The sequence below is a fragment of the Mobula birostris genome, chromosome 1 (assembly GCF_030028105.1).
Source record: "Mobula birostris isolate sMobBir1 chromosome 1, sMobBir1.hap1, whole genome shotgun sequence".
NCBI classification, from domain to species: domain Eukaryota; kingdom Metazoa; phylum Chordata; class Chondrichthyes; order Myliobatiformes; family Myliobatidae; genus Mobula; species Mobula birostris.
Window position 1 is genome coordinate 220,956,544 of NC_092370.1, and position 24,155 is coordinate 220,980,698.

Below are 24,155 nucleotides of genomic sequence, written 5' to 3' on the forward strand. Positions count from 1 at the left end.
CAGGAGCTTAGGAACAGAGGGCGCAGCCTCAGAACTGAGGGAAGTCCATTTAGAACAGAGATGAGGAAAAATTTCTTTAGCTAGAGGGTGGTGAATCTGTGGAATTCATTGCCGCAGATGGCTGTGCAGTCATTGGGTATATTTAAGGCAAAGATTGATAGGTTCTTGATTAATCAGGCCATCAAAGGTTACGGGGAGAAGGCAGGAGAATGGAGTTGAGTGGGTTAATAAATCAGCCACCATGGAATGGTGAAGCAGACTCAATGGGCCGATTGGCCTAATTCTGCTCCTATGTCTTATAGTGTAGGGGCAGGTGTAGCACTTGTCCTGCTTGCAGGAGTAACTTCCAGAGTGCTCTGTTTTCTATTGGCGAAATGGCATCCATCTATCCATCACAGTTGGCCCGTTTACACCTCAGTACGCACATGCTCTCTGGGTGAAGGACTCCCATGGGTGTTTTGTTATGAGAACCACACAGCTATGCAGTCACTTTTACCAATGTGCAGTAAGCACACAGTCATTTGGCTGCCTTATGAGAGATATAAATTGGTAAATTAGTTTATCATCACATGTACTGAGGTACTGTGAAAACTTGTCTTGCACATTGTTCATGTAGATCAATTCATTACAACAGTGCATTGAGGGTAAGCAATAACAGAATGCAGAATAAAATGAAGCAGCTACAGAGAAAGTGCAGTGCAGGTAGACAATAAAGTGCAAGGTCAACCCCATTCTCCTCTTCCTCACTATAATCTTAAGGCACCTTTACTGATCAAGAACCTATCAACCTCCGCTTTAAATATACCCAATGACTTGTCCTCCACAACTGACTACGGCAATGTATTCCATAGATTCATTGCCCTCTAGCTAATGAAATTTCTCCTTATCCCTGTCTAAACTCTAAAGGGACACCCTTGTATTCTGAGCGTGTGCCTTCTGGTCCAACACTGTCCCACTATTGGAAGCATCCTTTCCATATGCCTTCATGTACAACTAGGTGTCAGTAAAGATACCACAAATGATGCCTCTATTTCACAGCACTGGCAACTGGTGTGTATTGTATCAAGGGTATTGGGCCATGTCATAGCGCAGAAACAGGCTCTTTGGCTCATCTAGTCTGTGCTGAACCATTTAAGCTGTCTACTCCCATCAACCTGTACCATGGTATTAGTCCTCCGTACCCCTATGATCCATGTACCTTTCCAAACTTCTCTGAAACATTGAAATTGAAATCATATCCTACACTTGCGCAGATAACTCATTCCACCCTCACCATCCTCTGAAGTTTCCACTCATTTTTCCCTTAAACATTTAACCTTTCACTCTTAACCTACGATCTCTAGTTGTAGTCCTATCCAGTCTCATTGGGAAAAAGCCTGCTTACGTTTACCCTATCTATAGCTGCTCAAAATGTTGTATACCTCTATCAATTCAGATCCTCCAGTCCAAGCAATGTCCTTATAAATTTTCTCCATACCATTTCAACCTTACTTACATCTTTTCTTTAGGTAGGTGACCAAAACTGCACCCAATTAGGCCTCACCAGTGTCTTAGACAACTGCAACATAATATTCAATCCCCATGTACTCAATACTTTGATTAATAAAGACCAATGTGGCAAAAGCTTTCTTTACGACCCTATCTACCTGTGACACCACTTCAATGAATTATAGATCTGTATTCCCAGATCCCTTTGTTCTACCACACTCCTCAGTGCTCTACCATTCACTGTGTAAGACTAATTCTGGCTGGTCCTACTGAAGTGCAACACCTCGCACTTCATTGCATTAAATTCCATCTGCCATTTTTCAGCTGGTCCAGATGCGGTGCAAGCTCTGATAGTCTTCCTTGCTGTCCATTGCACTCCCAAGCATGGTGTCCTCTACAAATTTGCTGATCCAGTTAACCAAATTATCATCCAGATTGTTGATATAAATGACAAGCAGACCTGGCACCAATCCCTGCGGCACTCCACTGGTCATATGCCTCCTGTCAGAGAGGCAACCATTTACTTTTCCCACAAAGCCAATGTCTAATCCAATTTACTACCTCATCTGAAATATCAACTGACTGAACCTTCTTGACCAACATCCCATGCAGGACCTTGTCAAATGCCTTGCTAAAGTCCATATATACAATACCAACTGCCTTGCCTTCATCAACTTTCCTGGTAACTTCCTCGAAAAACTCTTTAAGATTGGTTAGACACAACCTACTATGCCAGAATGTAGTGATCCTTAAAAGCTCTTACCAATACCTCCTCAATCTCTTCGATTTCCTCTTTTAGAACCCTGCAGTGTAGTCCGTCTGGTCCTGGTGATGTATGTATCTTTAGGCCTTTCAGTTTCCCAAGTACCTTCTCCTTAGTAATAGCAACTGCACTCACTTCTGACCCCGACACTCTCGAACTTCCAGCATATTGTTAGTCTTCCACAGTGAAGATAGATGCAACAACCTTATTCGATGCAACACACTTATTCAATGCATTCGCTGTTTCCTTGTCCCCTGTTAATACCTCTCCAGTTTCATTTCCCAGTGGTCTAATATCTACTTTTGCCTATCTTTTATTCTTTTTTTTTGTAATTTATTTTTTATTGAAGTTCATCATCAAACAAACATTTCCATAAGATGTATTTCAGATACTGTACATATATATCTTATAACCATATTTGTCACAAATCTCCACATAATATTTATCTGAGGTATACACTTATAGAAAGGAGAGGAAAGCAAGAACAATCAAAAGAAGAAAACTATGTACAAAGTAGGGAGTGATTTTTTTTATATAACATATGCATTGACTTGTGAGAATAAAAATCAGGCCTATGAGGTGTTAAATCATTTTTCCCAGTATGAATCAAATTGTTCCAACTTATGATTAACAGATGCTGTTATCTTCTCCATTTTGTAAATGTCCATTACAATTTCCATCCATACATTTAAAGTTGGGCTCTCCTGTGATAACCATTTCCTGGTGAGGGTCTTTTTACCAGCCACTAGCAGTATATTCATTAAATATTTATCTCTTTTCAACTATTCTTAAGGTATATACCCAAAATATATGGTCTTACCCTCTACGGGTATTACACATTTAAAGATGTCTTGTAGGGTATTATGTATCCCCCTCCAATAGTCTTTGATAACAGGGCATTTGCATTTTGATTTCCACAATTTCTCCAGCAAACAGGGAGGTTACTGTCATAAAGGGATTTCTGAGAGGGTATAATAAAATATCTTACCAAGTTTTTCTATCCGAACTCCCTCCATTTCTGTGAACTGGTACACTTCCATTGATACCTCCATGTTCTTGTCCATTCTTCCTCAGATATTATTATCCCTCCTTCCTTCTCCCACTTTGTTTTAATGTATGAAGTCGAATGTGTTTTAAGATTTGACAAACCCTTATACAAGCTTGAAATGATTCTACTACCGTTGTCTGAAATCTTTTATTCTTTATATACCAGAAAAAAAGATTGGTGTCCTTTTTTGATATTATTGGCTAGCTTACGTTCATATTTCATCTTTTCCTTCTTAAGATATTTTTATTTATCATCTGCTGATTTTTAAAAATATCCCAATCCTTTAACTTCCCACTACTTTTTGCTCTATTATATGCCCTTTCTTTTGCTTTTATGTTGTCTTTGACTTCCCTTGTCAGCCACAGTTGTGTCATGCTGCCTTTAGAATACTTCTTCTTTGGATGTACCTATACTGCGCCTTCCGAGTTGCTCCCAACAACTCCAGCCGTTGGTGTTCTGCCATCATCCCTGCTAGTGCCCCCTTCTAATCAACTTTGCTAGCTCCTCTCTCATGCCTCTGTAATTCCTTTTACTCCACTGTAATGCTGATACATCTGACTTCAGCTTCTCCCTCTCAAATTGAGGATGATTTCTATATATTATGATCATTGTCTCCAATGGATTCCTTTACCTTAAGCTCCCTAATCATATCCAGTTTATTTCACAACGCCCAATCCAAAACAACTGATCCCCTCGTGGGCTCAATCACAAGCTGTTCTAAAAAGCCATCACGTAGGCATTCTACAAGTTCTCTCTCTTGGGATCCAGCACCAACCTAATTTTCCCATACAGGCTGAGGGGTGTGTGAGGTTAGCCTGAGTCTCAGTCTGAGATTGAATAGACAAGGCAGTGTAAGCATGGATCCCAGACGGAGCAATGGGTGTGTGCTGAGTGTCTTACCTGGGCACTCTCTGGATGCCTGTTTTTCTGGTCGTCCCCTGTTTGCTTGTCGGCGGTGGTCTTGGGAGAAGCAGAGGGCTGCCCTGAGATGCTTCCGGCTTCTGCTGCCATGCTGGTCGCTGGGTGCTGTTCAGTGATGTTGGGCTGCAGGGAGCGAGCGGAGCTGGCCACTGGCTGCTGGCATCCATGTTTTGAAGGTGGTTCTCTGCAAATATGGCCTGTCACAACAAAATTAACCTTTCACTTAATGTCAACAAATCAAAGAGTTGATTATTGACTGTAGGAAGAAGCCAGAGGTCCATGAGCCAGTCCTCTTAGGGGATCAGAGGTGAAGAGGGTCAGTAGTTTAAATTTCTTGGTATTAATATATCAAAGGATCTATCCTGGGATCAGCATGTAAATTCCATTACAAAGAAGATTCCACAGCACCACTACTTTCTTAGAAGTTTGTGTAGATTTGGGACGTCACCAAAGCATTAACAAACCTCTAAAGATGGACAGTGGAGAGTATCCTAATTGGTTGCATCATGGCCTGGTATGGAAACATCAATGCCCAGGAACAGGAAAGTCTACAGAAGGTGGTTGATATAGTACAGTCCATCAAAGACAAAGCTCTCCCGACCATCGATGATATTTACATGGAGCTTTGCCAGAAGAAAGCAGCATCTATCATCAAGGCTATTTTCTCTTCTCGGTACTACCATCGGACAAGAAATAACAGTCAGCATAGACAACGGAGCCAGCTGATGTTGTTTATTTGGATTTTCACAAGGTGACACACATGAGGCTGCTAAACAAGATAAGAGCCCATGGTGTTACAGGAAAGATACTGGCATGGATAGAAGATTGGCTGACTGGTAGGAGTCAAGAAGTGGAAATAAAGGGACCTTTTCTAGATGGCTGCTGGTGATTAGTGGTGATCCTCAGAGGCCGGAATTTGGACCACATTTTTCATGTAATATGTCAGTGATGGATGATGGAATTTATGGCTTTGTGGTCAAGTTTGCAGACAATATGAAGATAGGTGGAGGGGCAGGTAGTGTTGAAGAAACAGTCTTCAGAAAGGTTTAGACAGTTTAGGAAAATAGGCAAAGAAGTGATAGATGGAATATAGTGTATGGAAGTGTATGGTCATGCATTTTGTAGAAGGAATAAAAGCATAGACCATTTTCTAAATGGGGAAAAAAATTCAAAAATCCTCGGTGTAAAGGGCATTGGAAAGAGTTCCAAGGAGGTTCACTGGAATGATTCTGAGAATGAAAGGGTTAACCTATGAACAGCATTTGATGGCTTGGGGCTGTATTTGCTGGAGTTCAGCAGAATGGCGGGGAGGGGGTGTGGATCTCATTGAAACCTATTGAATATTGGAGGGGATGTGGAGAGGTAGTTTCCTATAGTAGGGGAGTCTGGGACCAGAAGACAAGCCTCAGAATAGTCCTTTAGAACAGAGGTGGGGAAGAATTTCTTCAGCCAGAAGATGGTGAATATGTGGACTTTATTGCCACAGATTGCTGTGGAGGCCAATTCATTAGGTATATTTAAACTGAAGGTTGACTTGTTCTTGGTTAGTAAGGACGTCAAAGTTTATGGGGAGAAGACAAGAGAAAGGGGTTGAGAGGGATGGTGGATCAGCCGTTATGGAATGGTGGAGCAAACTTGATGGGTTGAATGGCCCACTTCTGTTCCTGTGTCTTATGGTCTAAAGCTCCAATGTCCGTGACTCCAATGCCCAGGAATGGAAAAGTCTACAAAAATTGGTGTATACAACCTTTTCATCACAGGAAAAACCCTCCCCACCATTGAGTACATTTACAAAGAACACTGTCACAAGAAAGCAGGATCCATCATAAGGACCCCCACCATATAAGTAATGCTCTTTACTGCCATTGGGAAGGAGGTTCAGAAGCCTTAGGTTGCACACCACCAAGTTCAAGAACAGCTATTACCCTTCACCATCAGGCTCCTGAACCGGCGTGTATAACTTCACTCACCACAACCCTGAACTGATTCTACAACCTACAGACTCAGGTTATTAGTATTATTTTTTATTTGCATAATTTTTCTTGTTTTGCACATTGGTTGTTTGTCAGTTGTTATTTATGTCTAGTTTTTGTAAATTCGATTGTATTTCTTTATTTTCCTGAAAATGCCTGCAAGAAAGTGAATCTCACGGTAGTGTATGGTAACATATATGTATTTTGATAGTAAATTTCCTTTGAACTTTGAACCTTGGATAGTGAATTGATATACCAGTTATTATGACATAGGAGGAGGCATTCAGCCCATCATCTCTAAGCCCCATTTTCATCAGGGTCATCTCTACTTCCTTATTTCCTTCTTGTAGGGTCTTAGAAACGTTGACTGTTTATTCATTTCCATGGATGCTGCTTGACCTGCTGGGTTCCTCCAGCTTTTTGAGTATGTTGCTTTGGATTTCCAGTATCTGCAGAATTTCTTGTGTTTATACTCCTTATTTGCTCATCAAACACTCTTTGGTTTCTTGGTTATTTACCAACATTACAGTGGTCAGTTCACTGACCCGCTGTCATTGGGACGTGAGAGGGAACTGCAGCACCCCGACGAACCACACTGTCAGAGTGAGGACATACAAACTCCACACAGAAAGCTTGAGGTTAGAATTGAAGCCGGCTACCTGGAATGGTGTTATTCCGACTGGAGGTCTATGACCAGCACTGGGACCTATTGTTTGTAACATACACTCAGTGGCCACTTTATTAGGTACACCAGTACATCTGCTCGTTAATGCAAATATCTAATCAGCCAATCATGAAGCAGCAACTCAATGCATAAAGCACGCAGAATAGTTAAGAGGTTCAGTTGTTTTTCAGACCAAACATTAGAGTGGGGAAGAAATGGAGGGCAGAGCAAAGTCAAGATGGCGCTAAATGGCCACTCCTTTGCTTGCATCTTTGGAAACTGCTCTAATTTTATCTTTGATGTCTCTATTTTTCATTTTCAAGGTTCCTTAAAAGACCCTGACCTGGAGTTACACTCTGACTTTGGTTCTTTACAGGAATGGGACCCGCTATCAGGGTCTCACATCCAGCTGCTTTTTGGTATCCCAAGGATGTGGCCTGGAAGACTAGCATGCCTTCAGGGTGCCGGATTTTCATGGCTCTGGAGATGTGCTGGTTCAAGGCCAGTGCCCCTGACTGAGGCATCGCAGAGGAACACAGAACATTGGGAGCAGCAGGTTAGCTGTTGGCTGTGTGTCCAGAGACCTGAGCTCTCTGAGCGCAGAGCTCGGAAAAAGCGACGTAACATACACTTAACATCATAAATCAGTGAGTTGTTTGATATGTCTCCCCTCTTGGTTTGAAACAGGGACACCTCTTTTTACCTTATTAGGGAGAGAGTGGTATGTCAAATTACTGAGTGAACAAGCAGTCTTTGGGGAACTGCAAGTCTGTGTCTTTATTGATGCTTTGCTGCACACTTGAGTGCTCGGTGGAGGGTGCCAATGCATTTTTGCTGGTGGAGGTGGGGGCCATTGTCTTGCTGCTGCTTGTGTGTGTGTGAGGGGGAGCTGGGAGGGAGGCTTTGGGGTTCTAACCTTTTAACTGTCATTCATTCTTTGGGGCACTCCTTTGTTTTCATGGATGTTTGCAAAGAAAAAGAATTTCAGGATGTATATTGTATACATTTCTCTGACATTAAAAGTACCTATTGAACCTATTGAAATGTGATCAAAGTGATTATGATTGGAATAATTGTTGGTGCCAGATGGAATAGTTTGAGTATCTCAGAAACTGCTGAACTCCTGGGATTTTCAGGCACAACAGTCTCTAGAATCTACAGTCTCTAGAGTTTAGTGAGAAAAATAAACACAGTGGGCGACAGTTCTGTGAGTGAAAATGCCTTGTTAATGAGAAAGGTCGGAGGAGAATGGACAGATTGGTTCAAGCTGGCAGTAACTTAACCACGCATTACAACTGTGCAGTAGAGTTTTTGTGAATGCACATGTTGAACTTTGGATTGGATGTGCTACAGCAGCTGAAGACCACAAATATACACTCAGTGTGCACTTTATTAGGTACAGAAGGTACCCAATAAAGTGGCACTGAATGCATATAAATGACATGGACAGCAATCTAGTTGGGTGAATTAGTAAATTATGGATAGGGAAGAAGGTTGTCAAAAAATTCAGCAGAATATAGAAGAGTTGGAAATTTGAGCAGGGGAATGCATATGGAGTTTAAAGCTTTTCCAGATAAGTGTGAGGTATTGCACTTTGGAAGGTCAAATGTAAAAGGGAAGTACACAGTATACAGTAGGACCCACAGGAGCAGTGACGTACAGAGGCTTCAAGTTCATAGCTCCCTGAAAGTGGCAACAGGGTGGTAAAGGTGCTTGACTTCATCAGTCATGATATTGAGTATAAAAGTTGAGAAGTCATGTTGCAGCTGTATAAAACTTTGATTAGGCTACTTTTGGAGTATAGTGTGCAGTTCTGGTCATTCCATTACAGAAAGGATGAGGAGGCTTTGGAGAGGGTGCTAAAGAGTTTTACCAGGATACTGCCTTGATTAGAGGGCATGTGGTGATAAGCAGAAGCTGAATAAACTGGGGCTGTTTTCTCTGGAGTGTCGGAGGCTTCCAGTGGCAACTCGCTTAACCTAACCAGTACGGCTTTGGAATGTGGGAGGAAACCCACATAGTCACAGGGAGAATGTACAAATTCCTTAAAGACAGTGATGTGAATCAACCTCAATCTTACAGCTGGCACAGTAAAGCTATGTGCTATCCATGGGGGAGAAACACCCAGTGGTCATGATCCATGTTGGTACCAAGAGCACCTGAAGATCAATGAAAGAAGTTCTGTTGCAGGAGTGTGAGCAGCCAGAGTCCCAGTTATAAAGCCGAACCACTGAGCTAATGATCTGCAGATCACAACCTGAGCCAATTTAAACTGGCATTAGGTCAAGAAGGTGCAGCTCAAAGATTAGTGTAGGAGAAGTGGATGTGAATTCTTGGGACACTGCCATCAGGGAGAGGAGAAACTGTTCTGTTGAGCTGAGCTCTGGCAAGCCTGGTAAATGCAATAATTAGAGCTACAGAAAGGAGTTCAAACAAAATAATGTTGGGGCAAGGTTCAGGGAGAGCGGAAATATAAAAAGTTGAAGAGAAAGGTCAAGGTGCAGGTGTTGCTCAGAATGGAGGTTAGTGACTAGTGGTGTGCTGCAGGGCTCATTGTTGTGACCCTCGCTTTTTGTTACTTATAGCAATGATTTGGATGCAAGTACACAAGCATTGATCAGTAACAAAATTAGGTGTTGCTGGTAGTGAAGAAGATTACAGGGGGACCTTGATTAGTTAGGGAAGTGGGCTGAGGAGTGGCAAATGAATTTCAATACAGATATATACGAGGGGTGATTGATCATGGCCTAAGGTAGAAGGAGTCAATTTTAGAAAACCTAGCACATTTATTTTTCAACAGTTTAACTGCAGTTCAACTCTTTGAGTGATTATGCAGAAAGTTTGAAGTTAATAACTTATCTCCTTCTACCTTAGGCCATGAACTTATCAATCACCCCGATGAGTTATTAACTGATGAGTTATTAACCTCAAACTTTCTGCATAATCACTCAAAGTTGAACTGCATGTGCATGTAACGAGAGCTGTATAACTCATCTTCTTCTGCCTTAGGCCACAAACTTATCAATCACCCCTGCTGTGGGCACTTCCTGGAGGTCCAAGATCTGTATGCTCCATGACCGCTGGACTAAGTGTGTAAATGTAGGAGGGGATTATGTTGAAAAATAAATGTGCTAGGTTTTTTAAAATTGACTCCTTCTCCCTCAGGCCACAAACTTATCAATCACCCCTCGTATCTATGGTGACGCATATTGGAAAGTCAAATCAGTATAGGACTTGTATTATAAATGGGAGAGCACCAGGGAATATAATGGAACAGAGGGAGCTATGATACAAGTGCATAGTTTGTTGAAAGTGGCATCACAGACAATGCTGTGGAAAAGGTATTTAGCACACTTGCCTTGGTCAGTCAGGGCATTCCAGAGAAGATCTAGCAGTTTCTTCCCAATATGACAAGATTGAGACCATAAGACCATAAGATAAAGGAGCAGAAGTCGGCTATTCGGCCCATTGAGTCTGCTCCGCCATTTTATCATGAGCTGATCCATTCTCCCATTTAGTCCCACTCCCCTGCCATAACTTTTGATGCTCTGGCTACTCAGATACCTATCAATCTCTGCCTTAAATACACCAAATGACTTGGCTTCCACTGCTGCCTGTGGCAACAAATTCCATAGATTCACCACCCTCTGACTAAGAAAATTTCTTCGCATATCTGTTCTGAATGGGCACCCTTCAATCCTTAAGTCATGCCCTCTCATACTAGACTCCTCCACCATGGGAAACAATTTTGCCACATCCACTCTGTCCATGCCTTTCAACATTCGAAATGTTTCTGAGGTCTCCCCTCATTCTTCTAAACTCCAAGGAATACAGTCCAGGAGCAGACAAACTTTCCTCATATATTAACCCTCTCAGTCCCGGAATCATTCCAGTGAATCTTCTCTGTACCCTCTCCAACGTCAGCACATCCTTTCTTAAATAAGGAGACCAAAACTGCCCCCACTACTCCAAGTGGGGTCTCACCAGCGCCTTATAGAGCCTCAACATCACATCCCTGCTCCTATACTCTATTCCTCTAGAAATGAATGCCAACATTGCATTCGCCTTCTTCACCACCGACTCAACCTGGAGGTTAACCTTAAGGGTATCCTGTACGAGGACTCCCAATTCCCGTTGCGTCTCAGAACTTTGAATTTTTTCCCCATTTAAATAATAGTCTGCCCGTTTATTTCTTCTGCCAAAGTGCATAACCATACACTTTCCAACATTGAGGACCAATGTTCCCTCTAATTTTTTTTTACAGCTGCACAAAACAACCATTGCTTTGAGCAGGGTATTTTTACACGGCCTGAAAATTGTATGGCACTTTAAATGTTTTCTTTCGTAATATGCATACGATGAATGTTTAGATTAAATACCTGTGCAGCAACAAAGGCTATGTGTGCTGGAGCATTTTAGTTACTGTGCGGATATGCATCTACGCAGCTCAGAGGGAACAGTATTGAGGACGGAGTTGTACAGTGTGGAAAAAGCCCTTCGGCCCATACATGGCCATGCTGATCAAGGTGCATGTTCAAGCTAATCCCATTTCCCGGCACTTGGCCTATATCCCTTAGGTGATCCATATACCTATCCATATACTTCTTCAGTGTATCTAATGCACCTACCTCAGAGACTGGGCCAATGTTTGTTGCAGTTTAGAGGAATAAGACATATTTCCATGAAAATGTACAGGACTGTGAGGTTAGATGCTGAGATGGCTCCCCTTGAAGGGGAAGCTTAGACCTTGTACACAGTGTTAGAATGAAGATCTATCCACTTAGGAACAACTACTCTCATAGGGCTATCAATGTTTGGAATTTTCTGCACCAGAGGCCAAGTTTCAGGTGTACAAGATAAGAGGCATATTGCAGATCAAGTACAGATACGTTAGGGACATTTAAAAGATTTTTAGATAGGCACATGGATGATAGAACAGTGGAGGGCTATGTGGGAGGGATGTGCTAGACTGAGCTTGGATGGAGTAGGTTATGTCAGCACAACATCGTGGTACGAAGGGCTTGTACTGTGTTGTAATGTTCTATGTTCTATGTTAAGTCATTGAATACATTTCCAGTGAAGAGATTGCTGGTCTACTCTAACGTAGGAAGGTAGCTGAGGTTAAAATGGAATCAATTCTGATCTTACTGAACGGCGGAACAAGTCTTCAAGGATTACATGGTTAGACTGGGTGGGACACTAAATGTCACTGAGAGAGGGGTGCTAAAGAACGCCCAAGACTAGGCTGGGTACAGTAAAGGGTCGAAAGTCTAACTCCTTGCTGGAACATTTCACAATCCTGAACTGCTCTAAGGTAACCAGAGCACATTTTGTAAAGATACAAAGCTGCCACAATAGATTATGATAAAGAATTTGAGCTTGTGGAAGACTGGTTAATCAGGCTCAGTACTGTACGAGAGCAAAATCAGAATCGAAATCAGGTTTATAATCACAGACATATGTCATGAAATTTGTTGCTTTGTGGCAGAAATACAGAATAGAACATAACATATACCATAAATAGGAGGCATAGAAAGTGAGCAAAAATAGTGAGATAATTTTCATGGACTGTTCAGAAATCTGATTGTGGAAGGGTAGAAGCTGTTCCTATAACATTGAGTATGGGTCTTTGGGCTCCTGTACCTCCTCCAGGCAGGCTAAGTGCAGATATCTGGTCCAGGAGAGCTGCCGGCAGTGGGCCTTCCCAACGTGACAGTAATAAGGAGCAGACAGTCAGGCTCAGAAGTGGAGTGGAGCAGGCAAGGTAAGTGCACAGATATCTGTTGCACGGACTCTGCCAACAGTTATTGGCTGTGCTGCATCTGCCAGCCTGGCTTTGTTTTAGACTGCAGATGTTTAGGCACACACTGACCACAGCATCTGGAGCCTGATACAAAGCACATTCTGTGAAGACATGGTAGTGAGCACTGAACGAAAAACAGATCCCGCTACTGTAAAAACAAAGGTGAAGCCAGCCTACAGTCAAAGCCTATGGGCATTCTCACTGCTTTTCCTTCAAGATGTGCGAGTGTCAGAGTTTCAAAGTATGTTTATTATCAAATTACACATGTTACCATTATCTACTTTGTGATTCATTTTCTTGCCTGCATTTAAAGGAAAATAAAGAAATACAACAGAATTTATGAAGAACACTACACATAAACAAAGACTGACAAATAAAAGTAATTCCAGTAAGATGGCAGTATGCTTGGATGCAGTGGCCTCTCTGCAGTCAACCAAAGGTTTTATCCCTCCTTGTTCAATCCCTTCCTACCTATGTTCGTGACACTTCTCACACTCTGGACTTTTTCGATGATTTTTTCCCTGGCCCCCACTGCTTTATTTTCACCATGGATGTCCAGTCCCTATATACTTCCATCCCCCACCAGGAAGGTCTCAAAGCTCTCCGCTTCTTTTTGGATTCCAGACCTAACCAGTGCCCCTCTACCACCACTCTGCTCCGTCTAGCGGAATTAGTCCTTACTCTTAATAATTTCTCCTTTGGCTCCTCCCACTTCCTCCAAACTAAAGGTGTAGCCATGGGCACCCATATGGGTCCCAGTTATGCCTGCCTTTTTGTTGGCTTTGTGGAACAATCCATGTTCCAAGCCTATGCTGGTATCTGTCCCCCACTTTTCCTTCGCTACATCGACGACTGCATTGGCGCTGCTTCCTGCACACATACTGAGCTCATTGACTTCATTAACTTTGCCTCCAACTTTCACCCTGCCCTCAAGTTTACCTGGTCCATTTCCGACACCTCCCTCCCCTTTCTTGATCTTTCTGTCTCTGTCTCTGGAGACAGCTTATCCACTGATGTCTATTATAAGCCTACTGACTCTCACAGCTGTCTGGACTATTCCTCTTCTCACCCTGTCTCTTGCAAAAATACCATCCCCTTCTCGCAATTCCTCCGTCTCTGCCATATCTGCTCTCAGGATGAGGCTTTTCATTTCAGGACGAAGGAGATGTCCTCCTTTTTTAAAGAAAGGGGCTTCCCTTCCTCCACCATCAACTCTGCTCTCAAACGCATCTCTCCCATTTCACACACATCTGCTCTCACCTCATCCTCCCACCACCCCACTAGGAATAGAGTTCCCCTTGTCCTCACCTACCACACCACCAGCCTCCGGGTCCAACATATCATCTTCCGTAACTTCCGCCACCTCCAACGGGATCCCACCACTAAGCACATCTTTCCCTCCCCCCCCCACCCTGATTTCCACAGGGATCGCTCCCTACGCGACTCCCTTGCCCATTCGTCCCTCCCCCCCATCCCTTCCCACCGATCTCCCTCCCGGCACTTATCTTTGTAAGCGGAACAAGTGCTACACATGCCCTCACACTTCCTCCCTCACCACCATTCAGGGCCTCAAACAGTCCTTCTAGGTGAGGCGACACTTCACCTCTGAGTCGGCTGGGGTGATATACTGCATCCAGTGCTCCCGATGTGGCCTTCTATATATTGGCAAGACTGGACACAGGCTGGGAGACCGTTTTGCTGAACACCTACGCTCTGTCTGCCAGAGAAAGCAGGATCTCCCAGTGGCCACACATTTTAATTCCACGTCCCATTCCCATTCTGATATGTCTATCCACGGCCTCCTCTACTGTCAAGATGAAGCCACACTCAGGTTGGATGAACAACACCTTATATTCCGTCTGGGTAGCCTCCAACCTGATGGCATGAACATCGACTTCTCCAACTTCCGCTAATGCCCCACCTCCCCTTTGTACCCCATCCGTTATTTATTTATTTATTATTATTATTAATTTTTTCCCCTCTCTCTCCTTTTTCTCCCTCTGTCCCTCTCACTATACTCCTTGTCCATCCTCGGGGCTTCCTCCCCCTCTTTCTTTCTCCCTAGGCCTCCTGTCCCATGATTCTCTCATATCCCTTTTGCCAATCAACTATCCAGCTCTTGGCTCCATCCCTCCCCCTCCTGTCTTCTCCTATCATTTTGGATCTCCCCCTCCCCCTTTCAAATCTCTTACTAGCTCTTCTTTCAGTTAGTCCTGACGAAGGGTCTCGGCCCAAAACGTCAACTGTACCTCTTCCTATAGATGCTGCCTGGCCTGCCGCGTTCACCAGCAATGTTTATGTGTGTTGCTTGTAACCAAAGGTGTTATTGTCTTTTTTTAAATCACAAGGCATGGCTAGACATTAAAAACTTCTGGTACTGTAGGTATACACAGTCAGTGAGTTGCTTAAATGCAGAGAAGCTGTCTGTTACAGAAAGGTGTTGGAATCAGTGCACAAAGGCAGCGTGTAGTCTAACAGTGAACAAATGTCTTGGACGCTTTTCTTGTGATCACAAGACTCAAATTGATATAGAATACTGCAAGTCTGGTTCACTGATTTTATTGGTGAGATTGACGGCGAGGCGACGGATAGGGCCTCCTGTCACAGGCTTGCCTGTTACACCCTCCCAGGAGAGGAGATACCAGAGGTGCTATGGCACAGTGTCCATGCTGGATTGGGGAGGGGAGGCCCCTCTCGTTAATGTTGCCCTCCGGGTTTCACTCGATGGAAGACAAGGTGGATTGCATGCATGTGTGCATGCGAACATTCGTCTGCGGTTGCTAAGGGCTAGTTCTTGCTGACAAACATACATGCATCATCAATCTGCAGGACTTATCACTCAGGGACTGGGGCTATATTATATATTTTTTGTGTGACTCTATGCTTGCTGGTTTCTTATATGTGGTATATATGCCTTGCACTGTGTATGACTACTGGTACTATGTTTTGCACATTGGTCCCAAAGTAATGCTGTTTCATTTAGCTGTTTTCATGGGTATTCAAACAGAATATGGTTGAATAATAATTAAAGTTGAACTTGAAAAGTATACACTCACAAAAGCCCAGTACACAACTCCTGATGCATTTGTTCAGACTTCTAAACCTTACATTTCAGTGGTCAGAACAGATCTGTGTCCATGACTTTATGATTCTATTTATCTTTGGGAATGGTTACACTATAGAAGTATGGTACTGAGGGAGGGTCACACCTTGGGAAGGGCAGGGAAGTACTGTACTAAAGAACATAAGTATTAGGAGGAGGAGTTGACCTGTTGAGTTTGCTCTGCTATTCAATAAGAAAATGGCTGACTTGACTGCAGACTCAGATCCACCTTTTCCCCATCACCCTTAATTCCCCTGCTATGCATAAATCTATTTAACTGTGTCTTAAATATACTTAATGAGGTATCCTCTACTGCTCTCCTGGGTAAGAAATTTCAGATTCACTACTCTCTGGAGAAAGCATTTTTTCCTAATCTCTGTCCTAAATCTATTCCCCTGAATCTTGGGACCATTTCCTCCGGTTCTAGTCTCACTTACCAATGGCAATAACTTTCCTGCCTCTGTCTTACTTATCCCTTTCATAATTTGATATGTTTCTGTAGGATCCCGTCTCATCCTTCTAAATTTCAGAGTGTATAGTTCCAGGCAACTCTAAATCTCCTGATAAGCTAACCCCCCATCAACTCCAGAATCAACCTGATGAACCTCCTCTGCACCACCTCCAAAGCCAGTATATTTTGGCTTAAGTGAGCAAACCAGAACTGCCCACAGTACTCCAGGTGTGGCTTCATCAGTACCCTGTGCAGTCGCAGCATTACCTCCCTTTGCCTTCTTGATAATCAGTTGTACCTACAAACCAACCTTTTCTGATTCATGCACAAGCAATCCCAAGTACCTCTGCACAATTGCATGCTGAAATCTTTCACTATTTAGATAACAATATGATCTTCTATTTTTCTTTCCAAAGTGGATGACCTTGCATTTACCAGTTTTATACTCCATCTGCCAGACCATTGCCCACTCGCTTAACCTATCTATATCTCTCTAGAGAGTCTTTGCAACCTAGGGACACTGGGAGTCTTAGAGCACTACATCACAGAATCAGGCCCATCAGCCCATATAGTCTGTGCTGGCCTTAGCTTCTGCCTAGTTCCATCTCTCTGCACCCAGGCAATAGCCCTTCATTCCTCCTTCATTCATGTATCTATTCAATCTTCTCTTAAATGTTACAATTGAATCCATATCCACCAATTCTGCTAGCAGGTCATTCCACATTCATACCCTCTGAGTGAAGAAATGCCCCTGCAGATTCCCCTTAAATATTTTACCCTTCACCCTTAACCTATGACATCTAGTTTTAGTCTCATCCAACATCAGTGGAAAAAGCCAGATTGCATTGCCATTTTGAGATTAGTGGACACTGATGCAGCTGAGCTGCATCCAAGACAAGAAGAATGATATTTTAAATAATGTTATTTTGTTGATGTTTTACTAAATTTATTTTGATTCAAAAATCAAACAAGAAGACAGTTGTGAGCGCACTATCAACATCTGACACTTGATTGCTCTGCTGCCACAGTCCAGATCAATTATATTGTCAGATCCAGGTACTTGGACGTTCCAAGGTGCTAGTCCTTGGGCTGTCTACTAGTGATAAGGAAAGGATAGGAAAGTGGTATCCATTGAGGTCAAGGCTCAGATTTAGATTTTTTTTAGGTTCGTAGTGATGGTTTTGGGGACAGAGAGAGTAGCTAGGGGTCAGGTTCGGGTTTAGGGATAGGGATGTGGGAAATTTGAGGTCAGGCCGGAATCTAAGCCTCTTTGATATACAACTGATAAATAAATCTGAATCTTAAATCTTGAAATATGTGAACTGCTCAAGCAAGTGTGAGCGCTGAAAGCCAGGGGAAGATTTGGCAAATACTGCATAAACTGAATGGGATGAAGAATTCACAGCATCCAGTTACATACCTCCCACAGAGGCTGAGCAGACAAGGATCCCCAGTGTTTAACAGAGCTATACAATATAACCTGTCCTATGGTGCTTTTATCATAGTGAAATACCTCAAGGCACTTCACACGAGTCCATACATAACACCATGTACGTAACACTTTTAAAAGCCTTTCTATCTCATTCTGACACAATCAGAAATGTATGCATGTACACCGACAGCACTTTTACTTTCCTGCACTTCAAAAATTCTACAACTTAAACTATCTTTTTCAATTGTTCTAATAGAGCAATGCATTTTGAGAAGTCAATTAGTTAGACATATACAGTAAATGACAGGGCACTGATGAATGCTAGAACAGAGAGACTTGGGATCTAAGGGTATAGTTTCCAGAACACAGATGGATAGGGCAGTGAAGTAAGTACATGGCTTGCTTACCTTTATAGGTCAGGGCACAGAATATCACAGGCAAAACTCTCCCCATCAATGAGCACTTTGACAGGGAGTGCTTGCACAAGAAAGTAGCATCCATCATCAACGACCCACATCATTCAGGCCACGCCCTCTTCTCGCTACAATCATCATGCTAGCCTTTGGTCCCACACCACCAGCTTTAGGAACAGTTACTACCCTAAAATCATCAGGCTCCTGAACCAGCGTGGATAATTTCACTCACCTAAACTCCCAACTGATTCTGCGAGCAACAGACTCACTTTCAAGGACTCTTTATAACTAATATTGTCAGCATTTTAAAAAGTTTGCACGATTTGTGCACTTGCACATTTGTTTGTTGTCAGTCTTTGTTTATGGGTCGTTTTTCATACATTCTATTCTATTGTTTTGTTTTTCCTAAAAAAACTCAAGGCAGTATATGGTACATATATGTACTTTAATAATAAATTTTACTTCGAAACTTTGAACTTTGAATATAGGAGCAACTAACAATTTGCTGGAGGAACTCAGTAGGTTGGGCAGCATCTGTAGGGGTGGGTGCAGGAAAGGAGTTGTGAACATTTTGAGTCGAAACCTTGCATCAGAACTGGACTGAGCAGATATTGAGTTCATCCAGCAGATTGTTTGTTGTTTAACAAGAGCCAGAGATGATCAGAATACTTTGTCCCATGGTAGGGTATAAAAAACAAGGACATAGGTTAAGGTAAAAGAAAGGAGGTTTCAAGGGGATTTGAGGGGAAAGTTTTTACACAGAGTGTGGTTGATATCTGGATTATGCTGCCAGAAGAGGTAGTGGAGTCAGATAAGATTATTCTTAAGAGACATTTAGAGAGGTACTAAAGCAGACAAGGCACAGAAGGAATCAGTTTTAATACACGCTACCAGGATTAGTGTAGATGGACAAAAATGCTGGCATGGATCTGGCTAGCTGAAGTGCCAACTGCACAGACTACCAGCACAAGAGTACTACTTGACATTTCTCAGCATTAGAATTGATCTGCCTAGCTCTCTAGTTCTGTGCGATACAATAGTGTAGTAGTCAGTGCAGGGTTTCTCAGCCAGGGTTCCGCGAGAGATCATGATTAAAAAGAAACATACTTTGTCTTCTGAACTTGGTGCAATGCACGATGCGAGCACTTGCAGTGGTGAGCAGTGACTGAGCAGCCCCGTTAGCAATCTCATTACAGGTCTCTCAGCTCAGTGTGGCAGTGCACAGCAGGACCATGTTTATTTGGGATTGAGACCACTCTCAGTTTTTGATGCGAGGTAGGGGAGGCCATTGATAATTGGTGAGCGCTGTATCGCACAGAGGGGAGGACGGTAGGCTGATAATTCGTGAGGCTGTATTGCAAGGAAGGGAGGACAGTAGGCTGATAATTCATGAGGCTGTATTGTATGGAAGGAAGACGGTAGGCTGATAATTAGTGAGTGCTGTATTGCACAGAGGGGAGGACGGTAGGCAGATAATTGGTGAGCACTGTATTGCACAGAGGGAAGGACGGTAGGATGATGATTAGTGAGTGCTGTATTGTATGGAGGGGAGGACGGTAGGTTGATAATTCGTGAGTGCTGTATTGTACGGAGGGGAGGACGGTAGGCTGATAGTTCGTGAGGCTGTATTGCATAGAGGGAGAACGATAGGCTGATAATTAGTGAGCACTGTATTGCACAGAGGCAGGACGATAGGCTGATAATTGGTAAGGACTGTATTGCATAGAGGGAGAATGACAGGCTGATAATTGGTGAGCACTGTATTGCATAGAGGGAGGACGACAGGCTGATAATTGGTGAGTGCTGTATTGCATGGAGGGGAGGACAGTAGGCTGATGAGGAGCGTGAAGTGCGTTTTCTGGGAATCGAATGGACTTGCCCAATTTGGGTTGTGACGTCAGCTTCTCCCTCCTGAATTACCTCCCCAAACTTCCCCTTATGCGCTACCAACTGACTTACGAGAGTGAACAAACTCTACTGGTGTAGTAGAAAATTGGTAGGAAATTTTCATTCTCAGGAAGGAATTTTTACGCACCGTGACTCAGCTGCTGGACTGCCGCTTTGCTGTTGTTGTAAATGTTATAAAAAGGTGGATTGTGTAGGTCAGAAGTGAATTGTGTTGTGAAGTTTTCATATTTTTTTCCCATTTTCTTGCTTAGTTATTTATTATGCTGTTCTTTTTTATGTTTTATTAACCCTGTGTTAAGACAAGAAGCAGTATGAGAAATTGAAATAGTTTCACTCTCAAATAGTATGAAAAGTCGACACATTGATGATATGTCACATGATGCTGAAGAGGTTTTGTGTGATAAACTGAAAAACAACAACTTCTCTATCCAGGTTGTTTAGTCAACAGATTTCACCAATAAATGTCAAGTTGTAGCCTTTGTAAAATTTGTAAATGATGGTGAAATTCAAGAAAACCTTTTCTGTAGCAAAGAGCTGCCAGAAACAAGCAAGGGCCAAGATTTATTTAGTTTTTTCTTCATATCTGGAAACAAAAGGTCAGTCTTGGAGGAACTGTGTTGGCATCTGTACTGATAGTGCCCCATCAATGGTTAGCTCTATGAGAGGTTTCATTTATCTTATAAAAAAAAGAAAATCCTGATGTTGTCACAACACTCTGCTTTCTGCACAGAGAAGTGTAGAAATGAGATGAAATGAAAAAAGTTCTGGATGAAGCTACAAAAATGGTTAACTTTATTAAATAAAGACCAGTTCACTCGAGATTGTTTAAAAAACTGTGAACACCTGGACAAAGAGCACACCAATCTCCTGCTACATACAGAAATCTGGTGGCTTAGCAGAGGAAGAATTTCAAAATAGTGTTTGAGATGAAAGGTGAATTGCAGGAGTACTTTCAGGAAAATGGTAGGCCAGATTTTGCTGAGTGCTTTGACGATGAAGAATGGCTGCAGAAACTAGCCTACTTAGCACACATTTTTCATCATATGAACCATTTGAACAAGTCTCTGCAAGGCCCTGGAGAAAATGTTTCGACTTCAAGTGACAAGATTCTTGGATTTAAAAGGAAACTGAATATTTGGAAAAATCATGTTGCAAAAGGAAATCTTGAAATGTTTCCACTGCTGGTTGGGCTTGAGAGTGAGAAAGGGTATCAGAAAGTCTTAAGTCTTATTGAAAACAGAAATTTATTGTTTGCCTTATGAGTTTTTAAAATTTATGAAAGGGAAAGAAAGAGATTAATTTCAAGAAAGGTAAGCTAATCTTAACTACCTGTTTTTCTACAAGAAAGGTTGGCTAAAAATTCATTCTCTTCTCAAAAAAGCATTGACAATTATTTTTGGATTATTGTATCTACAATTGACTGATCATGCTAACATACCGTGAGCTGTATATCTAATAATTGTTACGCAGGGTTCCCTGAGACCTAAAAGTAACTTCAAGGGTTCTTCCAGGACAAAAAAGGTTGAGAAAGGCTGAGCTAGCGTAACGTTTTGCAGCGCCAGTGATCGGGATTCAATTCCGACACCATCTGTAAGGAATTTGTACATTCTCTGTGTGATCCCTCGGGTCTCCTCTGGGTGCTCCAGTCTCCTCCTACTTTCCAAAGATGTATGTTAGTAAGTTGCGGGTATGCTATGTTGGTACCAAACGTGTGGCATCACTGCCTCCAGCAGTTACTCGGGACTGTGCTTGTCATTGATGCAAATGACACATTTCATTGTATGTTTGGATGTACACGTGACAAATAAAGATAATCAATCTAACCTGTGTCCTCTCTACCATCACTCCTCCCCACATTCCCATTGTTGTATCTTCTGTGCACTTTGCAATGTGTGCAAAAGATTCAGGTTGTCAATGCATGTTAAAATCAAAGTCAAAGCAAGTTTATTATCAAAGTACATATATGACACCATATACTACCTTGAAGTTCATTTTCTTGAAGGCATTCACAGTAAATACAAAGAAACACAAAAGGATCAATGGAAAATCACACACAAAGATCAACAAATAACCAATGTGCAAAAGACAACAAACTGCAATACAAAAAAAGAAAAAAAAACACAAAATAATAGTAATAAATAAATAGGCAATAAATATTGAGAACATAAAAGTTGTAGAGTTTTTGAAAGTGACCCCATAGGTTGTGGGAACAGTTCAGTATTCCTTTTAAGTTATCCCTTTTGCTTCAAAAGCCTGATGACGGAGGGGTGATAACTGTTCCTGAACCTGGTGGTGTGGGACCTAAGGCTTCTGTACCTCCTGCCCAATGATAGCAGCAAGAAGAGAGCATGTATGCCTGGATGATGGTGGTTCTTGATGATGGATGCCGCTTTCCTGTAGATATGCTTAATGGTGGAGCGGGCTTTACCCGTGATGCACTGGGCTGCATCCACTACTCCTTGTAGGCTTTTCCATTCAAGGACATTGGTGTTTCCATACCAGGCTGTGATGCAACCAGTCAGTACACGCACACTGTGCATCTACAGACATCTGTCAAAATTTTAGTTGGCATGCCTTATCTCTGCAAGCTTCTAAGGAAGTAGAGAAGCTGGTGTGCTTTCTTTGTAATGCTATCTACATGTGGACTCAGGACAGATCCTCTGAAATGATAACACCAAGAAATTTAAAGAATTTAAAATTGCTGACCATCTTTGCCTTTGATTTCCTGATGGGGACTGGCTCATGGACCTCCAATTTCCTCCTCCTGTAATTGAGAATCAGCTCGTTGGTTTTGCTGATATTGAGTGAGATAGTCACACCATTCAGACAAATTTTCTATCTTCCTCCTACATGCTGATTTGTCACCACCTTTGATTCAGCCCTCAACAGTCACCAGTAAATTTGAATATGGCTTTGGAAATGTGCTTAGCCTCACAGTCATTAGCATAAAGCGAGTGGAGCAGGGGGCTAAGCACATAGCCTTGTGGTGCACCTGTGCTGATGGTCATAGTGCATGTTCACAAAGTGCAGACCTGCCAATTTCTACCTTGGTGAACACAGCTGTGAACTTCCCAGTGTTCATTATTACTCTCTGCCTTGGCCAATTTAAAGATGAAGATTAGCTTTATTTGTCACATGTACATCAGAACACACAGTGAAATGAATTGTTTACATCAATGACCAACATAGTCCAAGGATATGCTGGGGGCAGCCTGCAAGTGTCGCCATACTTCTGGCGCCAACACTGCATGTCCTCAGTTTACTAACCCTGATCTGTATGTCTTTGGAATGTGGGAGTAAACCAGAGTGCCTGGAGGAAACTCACATAATAACAGAGAGAATGTACAAACTCCTTACAGACAGCAATAGGAATTGTACCCTGATCTTACAGTGGTGCACTGTAATGTACTGTGCTAACTGCTACACTTACACGTGGGTATGAACGTTAACAAAGACATGTATAAGTAATGTTATTGAAACTGCCTTCCAATAGTTCATCTGCCCCACATTAACTTTCATACTGTCATCAAGGCTCTGAGATCTGACTGAACTATTTAAATAAGTTTGCCAGACACGGTTTGCATCAAGCCTCTGCCGCTATCATCTGAAGGAAAATTACCAACAATGGCAAATTATTACCAGATGCACACAGATAAAAGGGATCCCTTTAAAGAAAGTAATCAGATAATTGTGATGGAGGATTCAGCCACTCTTTGAAAGTACGGAGAGATAGTGGTTGATCCCCGTATCAAGGTATTGCTCAACCACCAGGAAACTGGCTTAAGTCAAGGAAACCTTTCTGGTCAGGTTGGCTTCAACTTTCACCATGCTGTCTGGATGCTGGGTCTGTGTGGGGCCTGGACCGCAGCAACTGTGCCTAACAAGAGTTGAGGACGATGACCAGTGATCCCCATGTTCAATGACCGAGGTTGACAGGCCCCATGGATGAGGGCGGGTGAACCCTCAGTTTGGCGAGTCCCCCCAAGCCGGTGGGTCCTCCAGGTTGCAGGCAGGAGGCACGAAGGCTCGTGACCCCCCCAGGTTGGCATGTCCTGCGGTTGATACCAAAGGTCAAAGCCCAAAGATCAACGGCAAGTCTGGAAGTTGAGGCCCATTGGTCAAAGCCCTTGGGTCAGTGTGTCCAGAAGTCAGAGGCCTGATACCTACGTGTCAGGGCCAGAGACTTTG

General features: G+C 42.7%; 1 protein-coding gene across 6 annotated transcripts in view; it reads right to left on the reverse strand.

Moving 5' to 3' along the window:
* The window catches only part of ttll5 (tubulin tyrosine ligase-like family, member 5), a 510,221-nt gene that overhangs the window by 46,002 nt on the left and 440,064 nt on the right, over nt 1-24,155 (reverse strand). For 5 of the 6 annotated variants that reach the window (XM_072271858.1, XM_072271833.1, XM_072271823.1 and 2 more), the window contains one exon: nt 4,200-4,417. In XM_072271858.1, coding sequence (XP_072127959.1) covers nt 4,200-4,417 — 218 coding nt within the window. Of the gene's footprint in view, nt 1-4,199; nt 4,418-24,155 lie in introns of those variants that run through there. The other variant, XM_072271876.1, reaches the window with a different exon arrangement.